Source organism: Pristiophorus japonicus, chromosome 12 (assembly GCF_044704955.1).
Source record: "Pristiophorus japonicus isolate sPriJap1 chromosome 12, sPriJap1.hap1, whole genome shotgun sequence".
Taxonomy (NCBI): domain Eukaryota; kingdom Metazoa; phylum Chordata; class Chondrichthyes; family Pristiophoridae; genus Pristiophorus; species Pristiophorus japonicus.
In genome coordinates this window covers 164,319,285-164,334,993 of record NC_091988.1, presented here as the reverse complement: position 1 = coordinate 164,334,993, position 15,709 = coordinate 164,319,285, and the positions used below count along the sequence as shown (strand labels likewise).

The 15,709-nt window shown below is 39.8% G+C and overlaps 1 protein-coding gene across 2 annotated transcripts in view; it reads left to right on the top strand.

Annotated features, from left to right (window-relative positions):
- The window catches only part of ttpal (tocopherol (alpha) transfer protein-like), a 31,338-nt gene extending 16,750 nt beyond the window's left edge, over positions 1-14,588 (top strand). For both annotated transcript variants that reach the window (XM_070896095.1, XM_070896094.1), the window contains exons 4-5: positions 7,281-7,391; positions 9,633-14,588. In XM_070896095.1, the coding sequence (XP_070752196.1) occupies positions 7,281-7,391; positions 9,633-9,911 (390 nt within the window). In that variant the 3' untranslated portion in view covers positions 9,912-14,588. The remainder of the gene's footprint in view (positions 1-7,280; positions 7,392-9,632) is intronic.
- Positions 14,589-15,709: the final 1,121 nt, after the last annotated feature.

Below are 15,709 nucleotides of genomic sequence, written 5' to 3'. Positions count from 1 at the left end.
GTCCTGTAATCTAGAACCATTCATTTTATATTAGCACTGCTTATTCTCCTTCCTCATTACAACAGTGACTACATTCCAAAAAAGTACTTCATTGGCTGTAAAGTGCTTTGAGACGTCCGATGGTCATGAAAGATGCTATATAAATCCAAGTCTTTTCTCTCCTCAGTTTCACTGCCTCACAACCTTGTATTTGTCCACATTAAACAACATCTGTCACTTGTGATTCCAATCCCCCGGTGTATCTAAATTCCTCTCTATTCCTCTGTGTCTGACACCCCATGCTGACTCCCTCTAAGCAGTCCTCATTTCTCCAAGTGCTTCGTCATTCCTCCAAATCTCAGGATGCTCATTTTTACTCACTACACATCAAGCCCACTGACATGTAACTCCAAGACTCATCTTTATGCCTCAATTTATAAATTAGGCTTGTATTCCTCCTCCTCCAATCCTTGTGCACTAAATTCCTTATTCTATTCATCATTGTCAATGACCTAACAGTTGAAGAGAGTTCCCTTCCCCACCTTGACCCCTGCATTGCTTCAGTTGTTACGTGCATCTGTTTCCTCCTTCCTCTGCTATCATTATCATCATAGGCAGTCCCACGAAATCGAGGAAAACTTGTTTCCATTCTGAGTTCTCAGGTGACTGCAGTCCAATACGGGAATTACAGACAGTCGTTGAAGGAAAGGGTGGGTGGGGAGTCTGGTTTGCCGCACGCTCCTTCCGCTTGTTTTCTGCATGCTCTCGGCGATAAGATTCGAGGTGCTCAGCGCCCTCCTGGATGCTCTTTCTCCACTTAGGGCAGTCACTGGCCAGGGATTCCCAGGTGTCGGTGGGGATGTTGCATTTTATCAAGGAGGCTTTGAGGTGTCCTTGAAACATTTTTTCTGCCCGCCTGGGGCTCGCCATGTAGGAGTTCCGAGCAGAGCGCTTGCTTTGTGAGTCTTGTGTCGAGCATGTGAACAATGTGTCTCACCCAACGGAGCTGGTCGAGTGTGGTCAGTGCTTCGATGCTGGTGATGTTGGCCTGTTCGAGTACATTGACACGTCCTCCCAGGGGATTTGCAGGATCTTGCGGAGACATCATTAGTGATATTTCTCCAGCGATTTGAGGTGTGTCCTGTATATGGTCCATGTCTCTGAGCCATACAGCAGGACGGGTATCACTACAGCCCTGTAAGACCATAAGCTTGGTGCCAGATTTGAGGGCCTGATCTTCGAACACACTCTTCCTCAGGCGACTGAAGGCTGCGATGGTACACTGGAGGCAGTGTTGGACCTTGTCGTCTATGTCTGCCCTTGCTGGTAGTAGGCTCCCGAGGTATGGAAAGTGGTCCACGTTGTCCAAGGCTGGGCTGTGGATTTTGATGACCGGGGTATAGTGCTGTGTGGCGGGATCAGGTTGGTGTAGGACCCTTGTCTTATGGATGTTTAGTGTAAGGCCTATGATTTCATATGCTTCTGTGAAGCTGTTGATGATGGCTTGGCGTTCAGCCTCTGAATGTGCGCAGACGCAAGCGTTGTCCGCGTGCTGTAGTTCGACAACAGAGGATGGGACGGTCTTGGATCTAGCCTGGAAGTGACGAAGGTTGAACAAGTTCCCACTGGTTCTATAGTTTCGTTCCACTCCAGCGGGGAGCTTGTTGAGCGTGAGATGGAGCATTGCAGCGAGGAAGATCGAGAAGAGGGCTGGCACGATGACACAGCCCTGCTTGACCCGGTCCGGATGTGGATTGTATCTGTGGTGGATCCGTTGGTCAGGATCACTGCTTGCATGTCATCGTGGAGCAGACGGAGAATGGCAACAAACTTTTGGGGACAGCCGAAACGGAGGAGGACGCTCCATTGTCCCTGACAGTTAACAGTGTCAAAGGCCTTTGTGAGGTCAAAGAAGGCCACGTACAAGGGTTGGTGCTGTTCCCTGCATTTCTTTTGCAGTTGTCGCGCCATGAAGATCATATCTGTTGTACCCTGTAGTGGACGGAATCCACACTGTGACTCCGGGAGGAGCTCCTCAACCACAGGGAGAAGATGGTTGAGGATTCTAGCGATGACTTTCCCAGTAGCCGACAAGAGCGAGATTCCTCTAGATACCGCAGTCGGACTTGTCCCCTTTTTTTAAAGATAGTCATGATTACGGCATCTCTCAGATCTCCAGGCATATACTCCTTCCAGATGAGAGAGATGAGGTAATGCATTCGAGCCAATAGTGCCTCTCCGCCATACTTTAGTGCCTCATCGGGGATTCCATCTGCTCCTGATGCCTTGTTGCTCTTGAGTTAATGGATGGCCTTTTCTACCTCGGGTCAGGGCTTGGGTTTTGCTGAGATGGTGGCGGGTAGCATGCTGCGGGATGTAGTCCAAGTCTTCTGCTATACCTCTTTCCCAGTGTATCGTTATTTTGTACACTGAATAGCATATTTTTGAAAAATTTAATTTACCTTAACTGTTTGTTCCACTCTAGTTCTCTCCTCACTGCCACAAAATCTATCTTCCTAAAGTTTTAAATCTCTTTTGTACTCCTTCCTTTGTCATAAGTCAAACCTTAAATTCAGCACCGATGTGCTCATTTGATTCCAAGCTGCTCTCTAACGTTAACCTCCTTTATCATCCTCTGTTACATAGAATGAGGTCCAGTGTCTTCTCTCTCCTGTGTGGATTCTTTAAACATTTACATAAGAACATAAATAGGAACAGGAATAGGCCATATGGCCCCTCGAGCCTGCTCCGCCATTCAATAAGATCATGGCTGATCTGATCATGGACTCGGCTCCACTTCCCTGCCTGCTCCCCATAACCCCTTATCCCCTTATCGTTTAAGAAATTGTCTATTTCTGTCTTAAATTTATTCAATGTTCCAGCTTCCACAGCTCTCTGAGGCAGCGAATTCCACAGATTTACAACTCTGAGAAGAAATTTCTCCTCATCTCCGTTTTAAATGTGAAGCCCCTTATTCGAAGATCATGCCCCCTAGTTCTGGTCTCCCCCATCAGTGGAAACATCCTCTCTGTTACTGAATTAGTTACTGATTGCCAACCAGAGAATGAACCATTTATCCCGACACTCTTTTCTGTTAGTTAGCCAATCTTCTATCCATGCTAATATATTAGCCCCAACCCCATTTGAGGCAGAGCAGTCCAGTATCATTTCCAAAAACACATTTAACAGCTTCTGCTCCCCTTATAAACCCCACAATTTATCCCTGGTAAATTTAAGCCAACTACAAGAATTATGTTTAATCTTTGACAACTTTCCCTTATTATAAAGTTCCAGGTCTAACCTTCCACCTTGACTTGGGAGCTTGTAATCGATCCCAGTAGTTATTTTTTCCTTTCAATGTCATTTACTTTACTCTACAATGTTGGACTTTGTCTGAATCGGATATGGATTTATTATTCTCCGACGTGTCCACATTCTCAAAAGCTACATCCCTCCCAGTTCATTTTTTCTGTTTACAGACAGCAATTTACATCACTATAAATACCTTTTTCCCTACCCCCCAACCCCAACCCAAGTCCTTATTTTATCAAGTTCCGTGACATGCGTATTATCATGGTTTCCTGTCCTCGAGTGTCAACTTGACTCAGTTGGTCGTACTCTTGCCTCTGAATCAAAGTTGTGGATTCAAGCCCCACCACAGACTTGAGCGCATAATCTAGGCTAGAATCTTAATGTTGTACGGAGGGAGTTTTGCATTGATGGAGGTGCTATCTTTCAACTGAAATGTTAAATCGAGGATCTGTCTGCCTGACCAGGTAGACATAAAAGTTCCCTTGACATCAATTAAAGAAGAGCAGGGAGTTACCATTAGTAAAATCTAAGAGGGACTCTGGTTGCAAATGATGTGAGGTTGACCCGTATGGATAGAGGATTGGCTAACTAACAGAAAACAGAGAGTAGGGGTAAATGGTTCATTCTCTGGTTGGCAACCAATAACTAGTGGGGTGCCGCAGGGATCAGTGCTGGGACCCGAACTATTTACAATCTATATTAACGATTTGGAAGAAGGAACTGAGTGTAACGTTGCCAAGTTTGCTGACAATAAAAAGATGGGAGGAAAAGCAATGTGTGAGGAGGACACACAAAATCTGAAAAAGGACAAACAGGCTAAGTGAGTGGGCAAAAATTTGGCAGATGGAGTATAAAGTTGGAAAGTATGAGGTCATGCACTTTGGCAGAAAAAATCAAAGAGCAAGTTATTATTTAAATGGAGAAAGATTGCAAAGTGCTGCAGTACAGCGGAACCTAGGGGTACTTGTGCATGAAACACAAAAGGATAGTATGCAGGTACAGCAAGTGATCAGGAAGGCCAATAGAATCTTGGCCTTTATTGCAAAGGGGATGGAGTATAAAAGCAGGGAAGTCTTGCTACAGCTATACAGGGTATTGGTGTGGCCACACCTGGAATACTGCATGCAGTTTTGGTTTCCATATTTACGAAAGGGATATACTTGCTTTGGTGGCAGCTCAGAGAAGATTGACTAGGTTGATTTCGGGGATGAGAGGGTTGACTTATGAGGAAAGGTTGAGTAGGTTGGACCTCTACTCATTGGAATTCAGAAGAATGAGAGGTGATCTTATCGAAACGTATCAGATTATGAGGGGGCTTGACAAGGTGGATGCAGAGAGGATGTTTTCACTGATGGGGGAGACTAGAACTAGAGGTCATGATCTTAGAATAAGGGGCCACCCATTTAAGACGGAGCCGAGGAGAAATTTCTTCTCTGAGGGTTGTAAATTTGTGGAATTCGCTCCCTCAGAGAGCTGTGGAAGCTGGGACATTGAATAAATTTAAGACAGAAATAGACAGTTTCTTAAACAATAAGGGGATAAGGAGTTATGGGAAGTGGAACTGAGTTCATGATCAGATCAGCCATATGGGGCCGTATGGCCTACTACTGTTCCTGTTTCTTATGTATTGGGGACAGTGATTTAACTTTATTCAGCACAAGCAAGACTTAATATATTACAGTATTCGAGCAGCAGTTTACAGAGAATAATTAAGACTTGTATTACCCAGTTATCCTTTGGGTAGAAGTTCAGCCATGAGTAAGCTACACCCTGTGTCTCTTATTTCTCATCTTTCTTTGTCTTCTGGGTGACTCCTTGATTCTTCCTGAAATCTTCTACTCTTTCTGAAATCTTCTACATTTAATTGTTACACACAATTATAAATCCATTACTGATGACTATAGAATGTTAATGATTCGAAGATATTAAAACAAGTATTCTAAAAACTATCTAATCCATGATAATCTCACACATTCCTCCTTCATCTAACATCACCAAAACCAGATTCTCAGGTCATTCATTCATTTGCTATTTATTGGACCTTGCTATGCACAAATTAACAGCCATGTTTTCCTACATAACAGTCACTGCGCTTTAAAAGTTATGCATTGATTGTAAAGTGCTTTGGACATAGTGAGGCACTATATAAATACAAGTTCTTCCAAACATAAACCTCTAGATTCCCGATTTTATTCTCAAGACTTCAGGTACTTGAGTCCTCCCATTCCCTAACTTAAGCTGGTTTTCATTGTCATTACTCTCCCATGTGTTCATATTCTGCCCACTTTCTTGTTCGAACACTGCAATCAAACTGCTGCCTATCAACATACTTTTCCATAACATCTAGCGTTGATATAATTTCCAGTTGCAACATTCATTTTCCATTGTTTATAGTCTGATATTTTCCCCTCCACCCCATGTACCTTCTCTGCAAAAACATTATCAGTCCATTTCAGTTGAAGTCTAACTAATCTGAAGAGATTCCCCTCGCCACAGAATTCATCCCAGTATTCTCAGAAACTTTCCTTTCTGCACCATCTCTCAAGCCCTGCATTGACCTATCTGATCCCTGCTTAAACCACAAAGTAATCTTGAAATTACTATTTTTGTGCTCATTCTTTAATCTAGTACATACCTCCTCAAAGTCCATCCTACTATTTACTATGTCATTGGTTCCTACATGAACCATGCGTTCCAACTGTTTCTCCTTCCTAGTTTTTTAACCATTTCATTATGTCCTTCACCCAAGAGCCAACACATTATTTGTGACTCATAGCTATATCTATATTGTCTCTTTCCCACAATTACTACTTGCTTATTGCTCACTTTTGTTCCTATGGGCAACCAGTCGCTGTGGTGCTGTTCCTGATTATCCCCCTCTGTGTCAGTATTTGTACATATTACATTATCAAGCACTGTATATCTACTGCACGCATCAGGACCCTCGGGGGTTTCTTATAATGGTGATTCGTATCCTCTCCTACTTTTCCTGCATCTGGTCACCCAGTCCCTTTCCTCTGCTTCATTATCTCAACTTGGCCCACAAACTGGAGTGGCCACCTTCAGTTACTTAAAGTCCAACCCTGTGTTGCACAATGTAATCAGCTGGTTCTTAAGCTCTGCATTCCTCCACCCAACAACAAAACCATCTTAATGTATTGGTACCCTTCAGGGTTTCCTCTCTAGATCCAGGGTAACCCACATAATGTATATTACACACAATCATGAGCTTACTCTCTCAATCCGACTCACTTGTTATTTTTTTACATCATGATTTTGATGACCTCTGGCTAAAAGTTTAATGCAGCTTTTAAAATTGATGTATTATAATATACAAATTTAAACACACCCTGTGCTTAACTGAAAAATCATCATCTGTTATTGGTCTAAAGTAACTGCTGCTCATTGGTCCTTGGTAATTGCAGAGCTAACCAATAATAGCATCACAATCACAAATTGGCATGAATTTCAACTGATTTTCTTCGTGACAAAAAAACCTTCAAAAATGTCTAAGCAGGCTCATAAGTATAGAATATAAATTATTGTCTAAGATGTCTTCCTATTCATGAATAGGTATGTAGCACAGCAAGTGAGCAAAGGAAAACAGGAAATGTAGCGAGATAATACATATACTTACTTGTAAATATATATATATTGTCCGTGGACTCCATGAAAGATCAACTGGTACTATATAATATTTTTGGGATTATAAACAGAAAATTCTGGGAATACTCCGCAGGTCAGGCAGCATCTATGGAGAGAGAAACAGAGTTAACATTTCAGGTCGATGACCTTCCATCAGAACTAATATTTTGGGGGCAGTATGGGTGGTACCCTTTATCCAGTCATTCCTATCAAGCAGATGGTGCTGAATGTGATATATGGATCACTACTGTAGAAAATGTACCATTGCTATTAACCAGTGTATATCATGTCTGCTTTATACAAATACAATACTACCATATTTCATAAATCAATTCTCTTCTCAGGATGGATTTCCAATGAGAATAAAAACAGTCAATGTCATCAACGAGCCCATTATCTTTAAGGGTATTTTTGCCATCATAAAACCTTTTCTAAAAGAGAAGATGACAGAAAGGGTATGTACTTTAGATTATTTTCTTGGTTCAGTTGTTGGAATTGTATGTGTAAACCTGTTAAATGCTTTGTATGTCTTTAAGAGGTCTTTAAGAGGTTTTTAGTTGTACTACCACCTTTTAGAAATCCAGTACACTTTTGCTCCAAACCTTCCATATTACATTTTAAACTGTTATTAAATATTCAGTGTAGTACATTATATACACTGTATTTTAAAACATATTTCTGGCATTTTGTAAATTGAGACACCTAGATGCAGATTTGTTGTATTTCACTTAAGGCTAGATTTTCTGACAGTTGGATTTTGCAATGACTGGTAATGTTGTGGGGTTGATTTTTCAGCACTAAAATTATCTGGAGGTTAGGGAAGGCAGAGGATACCTATGTCAATCTCTGTCATCTTAGAGCAGTATTTGAAGAGCCTTGAGTTCATCTTCATTTCCAATAAAGAAGACAAGCTGTAATGTATCAGGTTTGCTCTATAACTAAATTGTAGGAGGTGTATGAGAGTCACACAGGCTAACTCTTCCACCCACTCTCCCAGATGTTCCTTTGGTGATATGTCTCATCTACACTAAATCCCTGTCACTGACCAACACTCTTGACACATGGCAGATGAAATTCAATGCAGAAAAGTGAGAGATGATAAGAAGAATGAGGAGACAATACATGCTAAATGGTACAATTTTAAAGGGGTGGTTGGAGACAAGAAGAAAGACCTAGGGGTGTTTGTGCACAGATCTTTGAAAGTGGCAGGACAGGTTAACAAAGCAGTTAATGAAGTATATGGGATCCTAGGCTTCATAAATAGAGGCATAGAGTACAAAAGCCAGGAAGTTATGCTAAACATATATATAAAACTAGTTTGGACCCAACTGGAGCATTGTGTCCAAATTTGGCCACTGCACTTTAAGAAGGATGTGAAGGCTTTGGACAGGGTACAGAAGATATATATTGGAATAGTTCCATGGATGAGGGATTACAGTTACATGGGTAGACTGGAGAAGCTGGGGTTGTTCTTCTTTGAGCAGAGAAGGCTAAGAAGAGATATGATAGAGGTGTTTAAAATCATGAAGGGTTTAGATAGAGTAAATAAAAAGAAACTGTTTCCAATGACTGAAGGGTCGATAATCAGAGGGCACGGTGATTGGCAAAAGAACCAGAGGTGACATGAGAAAAGCTTTTTTATGCAATGAGTGTTTAGGATTTAGAATGCACTGCCTGATAGGGTGGTGGATACAGATTCAATAGTAGCCTTCAAAAGGGAATTGGATAAATAATTGAAGAAGAAAAAATTGCAGGGATATGGGGAAAGAGCGGGGGAGTGGGACTAACTGGATTGCTCTTCGAAAGAGCCAGTGCAGACTTGATGGGCCGAATGGCAGCCTCCTGTGCTGTGCTATTCTATAATTCTATATTGTACACAAAATAGGGGAGGGGAGGGGGGGGGGGTGATATGAGCTTGGACCTCATACCCTACATTCCATGGTTTAGCATTCTTATTAAGTTGATCAATTATTTCATTGGAAATGAAAGGATTCCTGGCCAATAGGTCAGTGATTATAAGATTACGGTTTATTCTGCCATAGTACCAGATAACAAGTATGGTAAAGCCCACTTAATCACCAAAATAAATAACCTGCTTCAATGAAGATATTGCTGCACAAATTTTTTAATGACTTGCAAATCATTTAAGTTTCCGGAGCCCTATCCTGCCCAGCCCAAGTCCTCCACTCTCACCCTAAGTCTTGGTCTGTCTGAGCGCTGAAAATAGGAAAAGTAGAATAGTCCGAACAAATAAATAAGCATAATTGGCAAATGGGATATTCATTTGAGCAGAATCCACTGTACTATTTAATTCTTATTTGTGACAACTCGAGTCATTTCTTGGTTGGCCTGTTCACTTTGGTGTGCGTCCATTATGAAGCATACTTTTTTTTTGAATTAGTCTGTTTTGCTGAGAGTGAGGACAAAAGTCTCTTGGGGTGATGGAGTAAGAAAAATAATACATTTGATGGAGGAAAATTCTGTCATTTTAAAAGGTGGTGTTTATTTTGGCAGTATATTTCATATCTTTCCACATTTCTTTTATGGAAGGTTGTTCCTGTTGTCTGGCTTACCTTTCTAAAATCTAGCATTACAGAATTGAATTTTACCAATTTAAAAATGCACGGCATAAATGTTTAACATTGGTAGTAATTATTTATTAATAAAGATCTGAATATATTATCCCTCTTTTTTAGTTTGTTCTTCATGGCTCAGATCTAAGCTCACTTCACAAGGATATTCCACCTAACACCCTTCCTCAAGAGTATGGAGGTACAATGGGAAAACTTAACACAACAGCCTGGGCCGAGTCTTTGCTGGCATTTGAGGAGGAATTTGTAGCAGAATTTCGTCAGATGCATTCACCGACGGATAATTCACATCCGCAGTTTGCAGTCGGGGCTAATGGTCAATCGGGCCAACAGTGTGATGATTCCTTTAGAGGAGTGAGGTCACAGCTGTATTACTGTTATTAATAAGACTGTTTGATACTTGCCCGGAAGTATTTTTCTTTTGTACTGGGGTGTTTATTCAAAATGAACAGTGTGATCACTTAACGTGCTTGATTATTTTAGACCTTGCAGACTGTATTGTCAGAAATTTCTGACTTGTACTTTCCTACTTACAGAAATTCAATGCATTATAATATTCTTGATCTAGCAGCAGCAATTAAAAAAAAAAATGGTAGCAGACAGACCCAACCTTCTGCAATTTCTACATGAAATATCATGATAGTCTCAATTTTTGATAATCAGTTTATACAAAACCTCAGCTGGTAGACTGTCAAAATAACGCACAGTTTGAGCAGTCCTGAGCTGTCTGCTGCCATATTATTGGTAATATCTCAAAACAGGCATTTTTGGTTGGAGCTAGATATTTTTCAACTGTATAGAAATTAAGGCCTGATTTTTAACTGAAAATACTGGCCTCAACTTAAACCTTATGAGTTGATAAAATAGTCACATAATTTCCTTCATCCAGTATAGTCACTATGTGGATCTGCTAAGTATTACAGAAAGATGTATGGAGCCAGAAAAATATTCACTCAGTAACTACACACTTTGATACTGAAATGTTGCTGTGGGCCTTAAAGGGATGAGGGGGAAGAACAGTTTTTACTAATAGCTGTCCACCTGAAGTATAACTAAACAGTATACAAAGTTTAACACAATGTCCTATTGAAGAAGAATTATTATACTCAATCTGCAATAACCCAACAATTTGTATTTAGCATTAAATAGAAAAATTCAGCAGTGTGTGTAATCCTTCTCACACCTGCATTATCAACTGCTCAAGATAAATTAATACAAAAAAGAACTTTCCATTGTATCTAAGATATGGGGGCAGTATTGTTGAATAAAATAATAAAACAGTAGAGTTCAGCATAGCTATCACATCTGGCTGATCAGTATTAATATTGTCCAGTTAGACCTGGAGATGTCCAGAGCTTGTTGAACAAAGTATTACAGTAGGCTTCAGCAATATATATCACAAGCAATGTATTTTTTAATACACTAAATTGGGTTAATAAGGAATTACAGATTTTTTAAATTAAATCCCCATCTTTTTGTTCATTATATAGTAGTTTAATAGAAGTACTTTTTGTTGCCTCTAGAAGTATATTTAATATATTTTAGCCCAAAGAAAGGAACACAGACAATGCACAGCCTGCATGTTATGGTAAATGTTACATACAAGTTACAACAAAATGGTACAGTCAGCTTTTGTCATTGCATTATACATTATCATAGTATATGGACTTAAGTATGACAGGATAAAATCTGGATCAAAATGTTACACTTCTGATTCTCCCCTCTGTTTAAACAGCAGTATTTGTCAAAGAAAAATGATTAGCATCAAAGATTGGCATGTAATATCATAGCAAGCCAGCATAGGGATATAAAGACGACCATTTGTAAGAAATTGAGGTAAGCATCAGTTCCACTAATATTGTCAACATCATAGACACTTAACTTATAATGAAAAAAGCAGCTGCAAAAGTCAACAGTATTGCAGAATCGTTAGAGACTGGGATTCAACTAGTCTTCATTCAGCTATTTTTCAGTATTTTATGTGGTGGTGTAAAGTGCAAAATCCAATGATCACTCCTGTTTGGAGAGTTTTACGAAAAGTATGTCCTAAAATATTTTGAGGTTTCTCAATTGCTGAGAGCCATGAAACTAAGTGTTGTATTGTAGTATTCTAATGAGACGTTACTGTATTTATAAAAGCAGAAACAAATTGCAAGGCTGACAGAGAATTATTACAGTTCTCCATTCAGGAAAGTCTACTATTTGGCTTATTTCTAATATGACTAGTTTTGAGGCTTAGTTTAATATTTTATGCCAAAGACCAACTACACTCACTGTATCCCTTTTGCAGGGTGGGGGGACAATGGAGAGGAAAGGAAGGTTTAAGTAAAAGTCGCTACTGCAGCATTGATCAAACCGCAGCCCTTGGGCCAAATCCATCATACTCCCTGATCTTACCTGACCCTTCAAATTTTTTCTTTCCTGCGCAGGCCCTTTAAATTTGCTGCTACGCATGTGCTGCATTTCTTTCAGCAGCGGCAGCTGGTAAGCGACCTACGCGGATTCACCTTGAGGGAGGTGGGGGGCGGGGATATTGCCTCAGACTTCCAGATTTTAGTCCCTCCCACTGGTGGAAAATGTTAATCTGCCAGCAGCTTCATGGGAAATTAAAATAACTCTGCCAGTGCTATAGCTTTTGTCAGCTCCTGCTCCCAGCAGTGCCGCACTTTTCATTCAGTTAAGACCTCAGGAATTCACAGTACAGCAGGTCTCAACTAAAGGAGGAGAACAGTAAGTTTCTGTAAGTGCACTGCCTACTTACTGATTCTGGCCCACTGCTCCAAATGGTTGGATGCTTTTGTATTCGTGCATCTCCTGTGGCATTGCTCATCCTAAGTCACAAGTCCCTACAGCAACCATTCCTCCCTCTCCCAATGGAGCAAGATACACTCTTGATTTTACCTTGGCTTTTTTTGAGACCCCTGATTTTATCATTTTTTTAAATACTAAAAATAGAACCTAAAATACAACCAAGTAAGTTTTAAATTGACAAAAACTGACAATAATCCTCATCAACTGTAATTGGCACATTGGCAATAGCAGTTTTCTAAAAGCCAATAGTACAAATAGTTCACTTGGAAGAGGAGCATTTTTTTAAATTAAGAATAACTTTAAAAATTTGAATTTTGCACAGCACTAGCAAGATTCCAAACCATACCTACCTACATGTTAGTGTCTGAACTAAATGCACTGCACTATCCAAAAGTTCCACTAACAAAATCTGGTTTCCCACCTCAAATTCAGTTTACCAATTAATTTGACAACTTTATGGTAATCTTGATCTTGGGCTTTCCTTTGTGGCTAAATTTGACACATTGGATTTGTCTATGCAAAATGCTCAGATGATCAGAGTTTAGCAAAGTTGCAATCTGACCAGAATGTTATTCAAACTGTTGCCAAAGTCGGTTTAGCTTACTGCTCACATTATTAAATTACATCATTTAATGATTCTCAGCCAGTAGAAGAATTGATTCAAAACTAAAAACACAATTGTTATTTTAAATCTGTATAATTTAGGAAACAAACCACTCGATGCTTTTTATTTACAAAAGCCAGTTGTGGTTTCAGTATATAGTTTCAGAAATAAATTAATTGTGGAGCTATTAAGCGTTAAACAATCAAGCTGATAAACACTGGATTATTTGCCAGTCTCAAAGGCATGATTCACATTCTACAATTGAATTGTGGCGGGGATTGCGGGCTTCTGGCGAGTTAATTTCTTACTCGCAAGTGGCAGATGAGGTTTGGCATGCTGCCAAATCAGCTGTATGCCTGAACAGAGTGGTAGCTGGCAGGTAGGTGATAAAGAAAATTCGACCAGCACCAAAGTAAGGTTGTCCGGCAAGTAGGTAAGCCGTGAGTCTGGGGCATCGGAGGCCACAACCTTCCACTCCTGCTCCTCCTGGCCCCACAAAGGAATGATTTCACTTGGCGTGAAGGGCCTGTACATCCTTCCTGACCTGCTTTCACCTGACCGGAAAGCCATGGCGGTGTTCCCACTCAGGCTTAGGTTAAAATGCAATTGGACCCTAATTTGCATAAATTCATGAGATCCTTGCCTGGTTTAGGTGGGCCCACAGAACCCTGCAGGTTAAAATTAGCAATGTCAGAAAAGTGTTGAGTTGTGTCTGGGTAAGTAAGCCCCTTGTTCCTACCCTGGTTTCTGCTGGGCAGGTAGGGTTAAAAAGGACTCCTAGCTGTTTGATTCTACAAACCTTTCAGCTGTTGTTAACATGCCATTATAATTACTTTGTGCCAAACCAGATATTATAGAATAATTATTCTCTTATTGTAATTCACAAAGCTGGAGGGCAAGCACTTAAATGTTTTTACAGGTATTTTTTTAAAAGTTTGCATTTTTGCTGGTAATAACAGTTTGTTTTCTGCTGTACAACCATAGTTCAGTCAAGGAGTATTTAAAATTGAAAGTCATTTTTAAATATGGAATAATTTAAAAGTATGCATATTACATATGTAAAGAGCAAAAGTCTCCATGTGGGACTAGCTTGCTTATCCAGTGATTAGCTAAACCCTACCGAGCAGTTTTCAAGTTTGACTCCTGGTCTGACCTGCACTGAGGTGATAGCAGCTGCACTGTAATTGTCAAGAGTTAATGTGGGTGGAAATTCAGCCTGGGTTCCTGCTCCTGATCACTATCCAACAGCTCCTGCTGTAAATGTATGTGTGTGAATGTTGAGTAGGGATAACACTAGACCTGGATATATTATGCATCTCCCTCAACCACCTATGAAAAGTGTTCACAAATAATGGTCCTATAGAACCCTACCTTAGGAAAGAGTCAACAACACCTTCAGGGGAGAAAATTGGAGATGAAGAAATGTTTATTTTAATAACTGTTTTATATTGTGTCTTTTGTACTAAAGTTATTTGGCATAAGAGGATATGTGAACTAGTTGTATTAAATGTTGGACTAGGTGGTTCATTTTGTTTTAAGTCATGTTCACAATATATTTACACAGGCCTAAATAGGAACAAAAAATATAGTTCACCATTACTATTAGGACTTTTCTAAACTGAATGTTATTGGATTATTATTCCACTGTTACAATTGTCAATAAAATGTTTTAAAAATCTTAGTTTTCTTTGAGTGCATGCATACAGGTAGAGTTCATGTATTCAATTAGGTTAAAGCTTTTTGCAAACAAAGTTTTTCAATTCTGAATCGCACTTTTGGGGCTAGGCATGTGATAACTTATTCACACCAGCCCTGAGTAAGCTCAAATTACAGGATTTTTGCAAAATGTTGTGATATGGTTACACAAAAATCTGTCCAATGTACTTCTTTGGTGATCTAACAGATACTGTGCATATAGCCACAGGATAAAAGTGCTGCTTACAGGTCACTATTACTAACCCTATCTGCATTGCACTATCATAAATACAACTATTCGCTGGCATCGCAACATCCTTTTAAACAGTAATTTCTTCTAGGATCTAAGCCAATCTAAATTGAAGTAACATGCCTAAATAAAATATCATAGAAATAAGGCATGTTTTCCTTGACAGTATGACTGAATTTCTGGAAAGTACAAGTAATTGAATTAGAAACTTGTTTCTTTGTATTTGTGTGGTTTATACTAGATATGTCACTATCATTTCCCCAATGTATAGAAAACCAAGGCAGCTTAACAGCATTTCTTGTAACAGCTTCCAACCTTAGTTTCCATAACCCACTACCCCTTTGCACTGCAGTCTAACAGTGTTTTGCTGTAGAGAAAGTGATTCTTGTATGGATTATATTTAATATGCAATTCATTCCAATTATAAATAAATGAACAGCTCAACCAGGGATACAGACCTTTGAATACATTTGTTATTCAAATGGGGTAAATTCACAATTTTGAGAACTGCAACTCCCTGCCCTGCTCACTCAGTTGATTAATGCACCTCACATAGAACTGAGCTATACAGACCAAGGAGGTCGTTGGTTTAACCTTGATCTTGGATTCAATCCCCGGCTTGTGCCAAGTTGGCTGATCATACCGAGGTGATGGTGAGATATAGAGGAGCGTAAAGGAGCTCTCAAACACAGATGTTGGTTGCACCTACCTACAATTTCTAACTGGAAACCCACAGCTAGGTTTTCACTTTAGTAGACAAATGCTAGAAAGTAGCAAACATCTCTTCACAGCAAGACACGAGGCCAGTAAAGCAATTTTCTA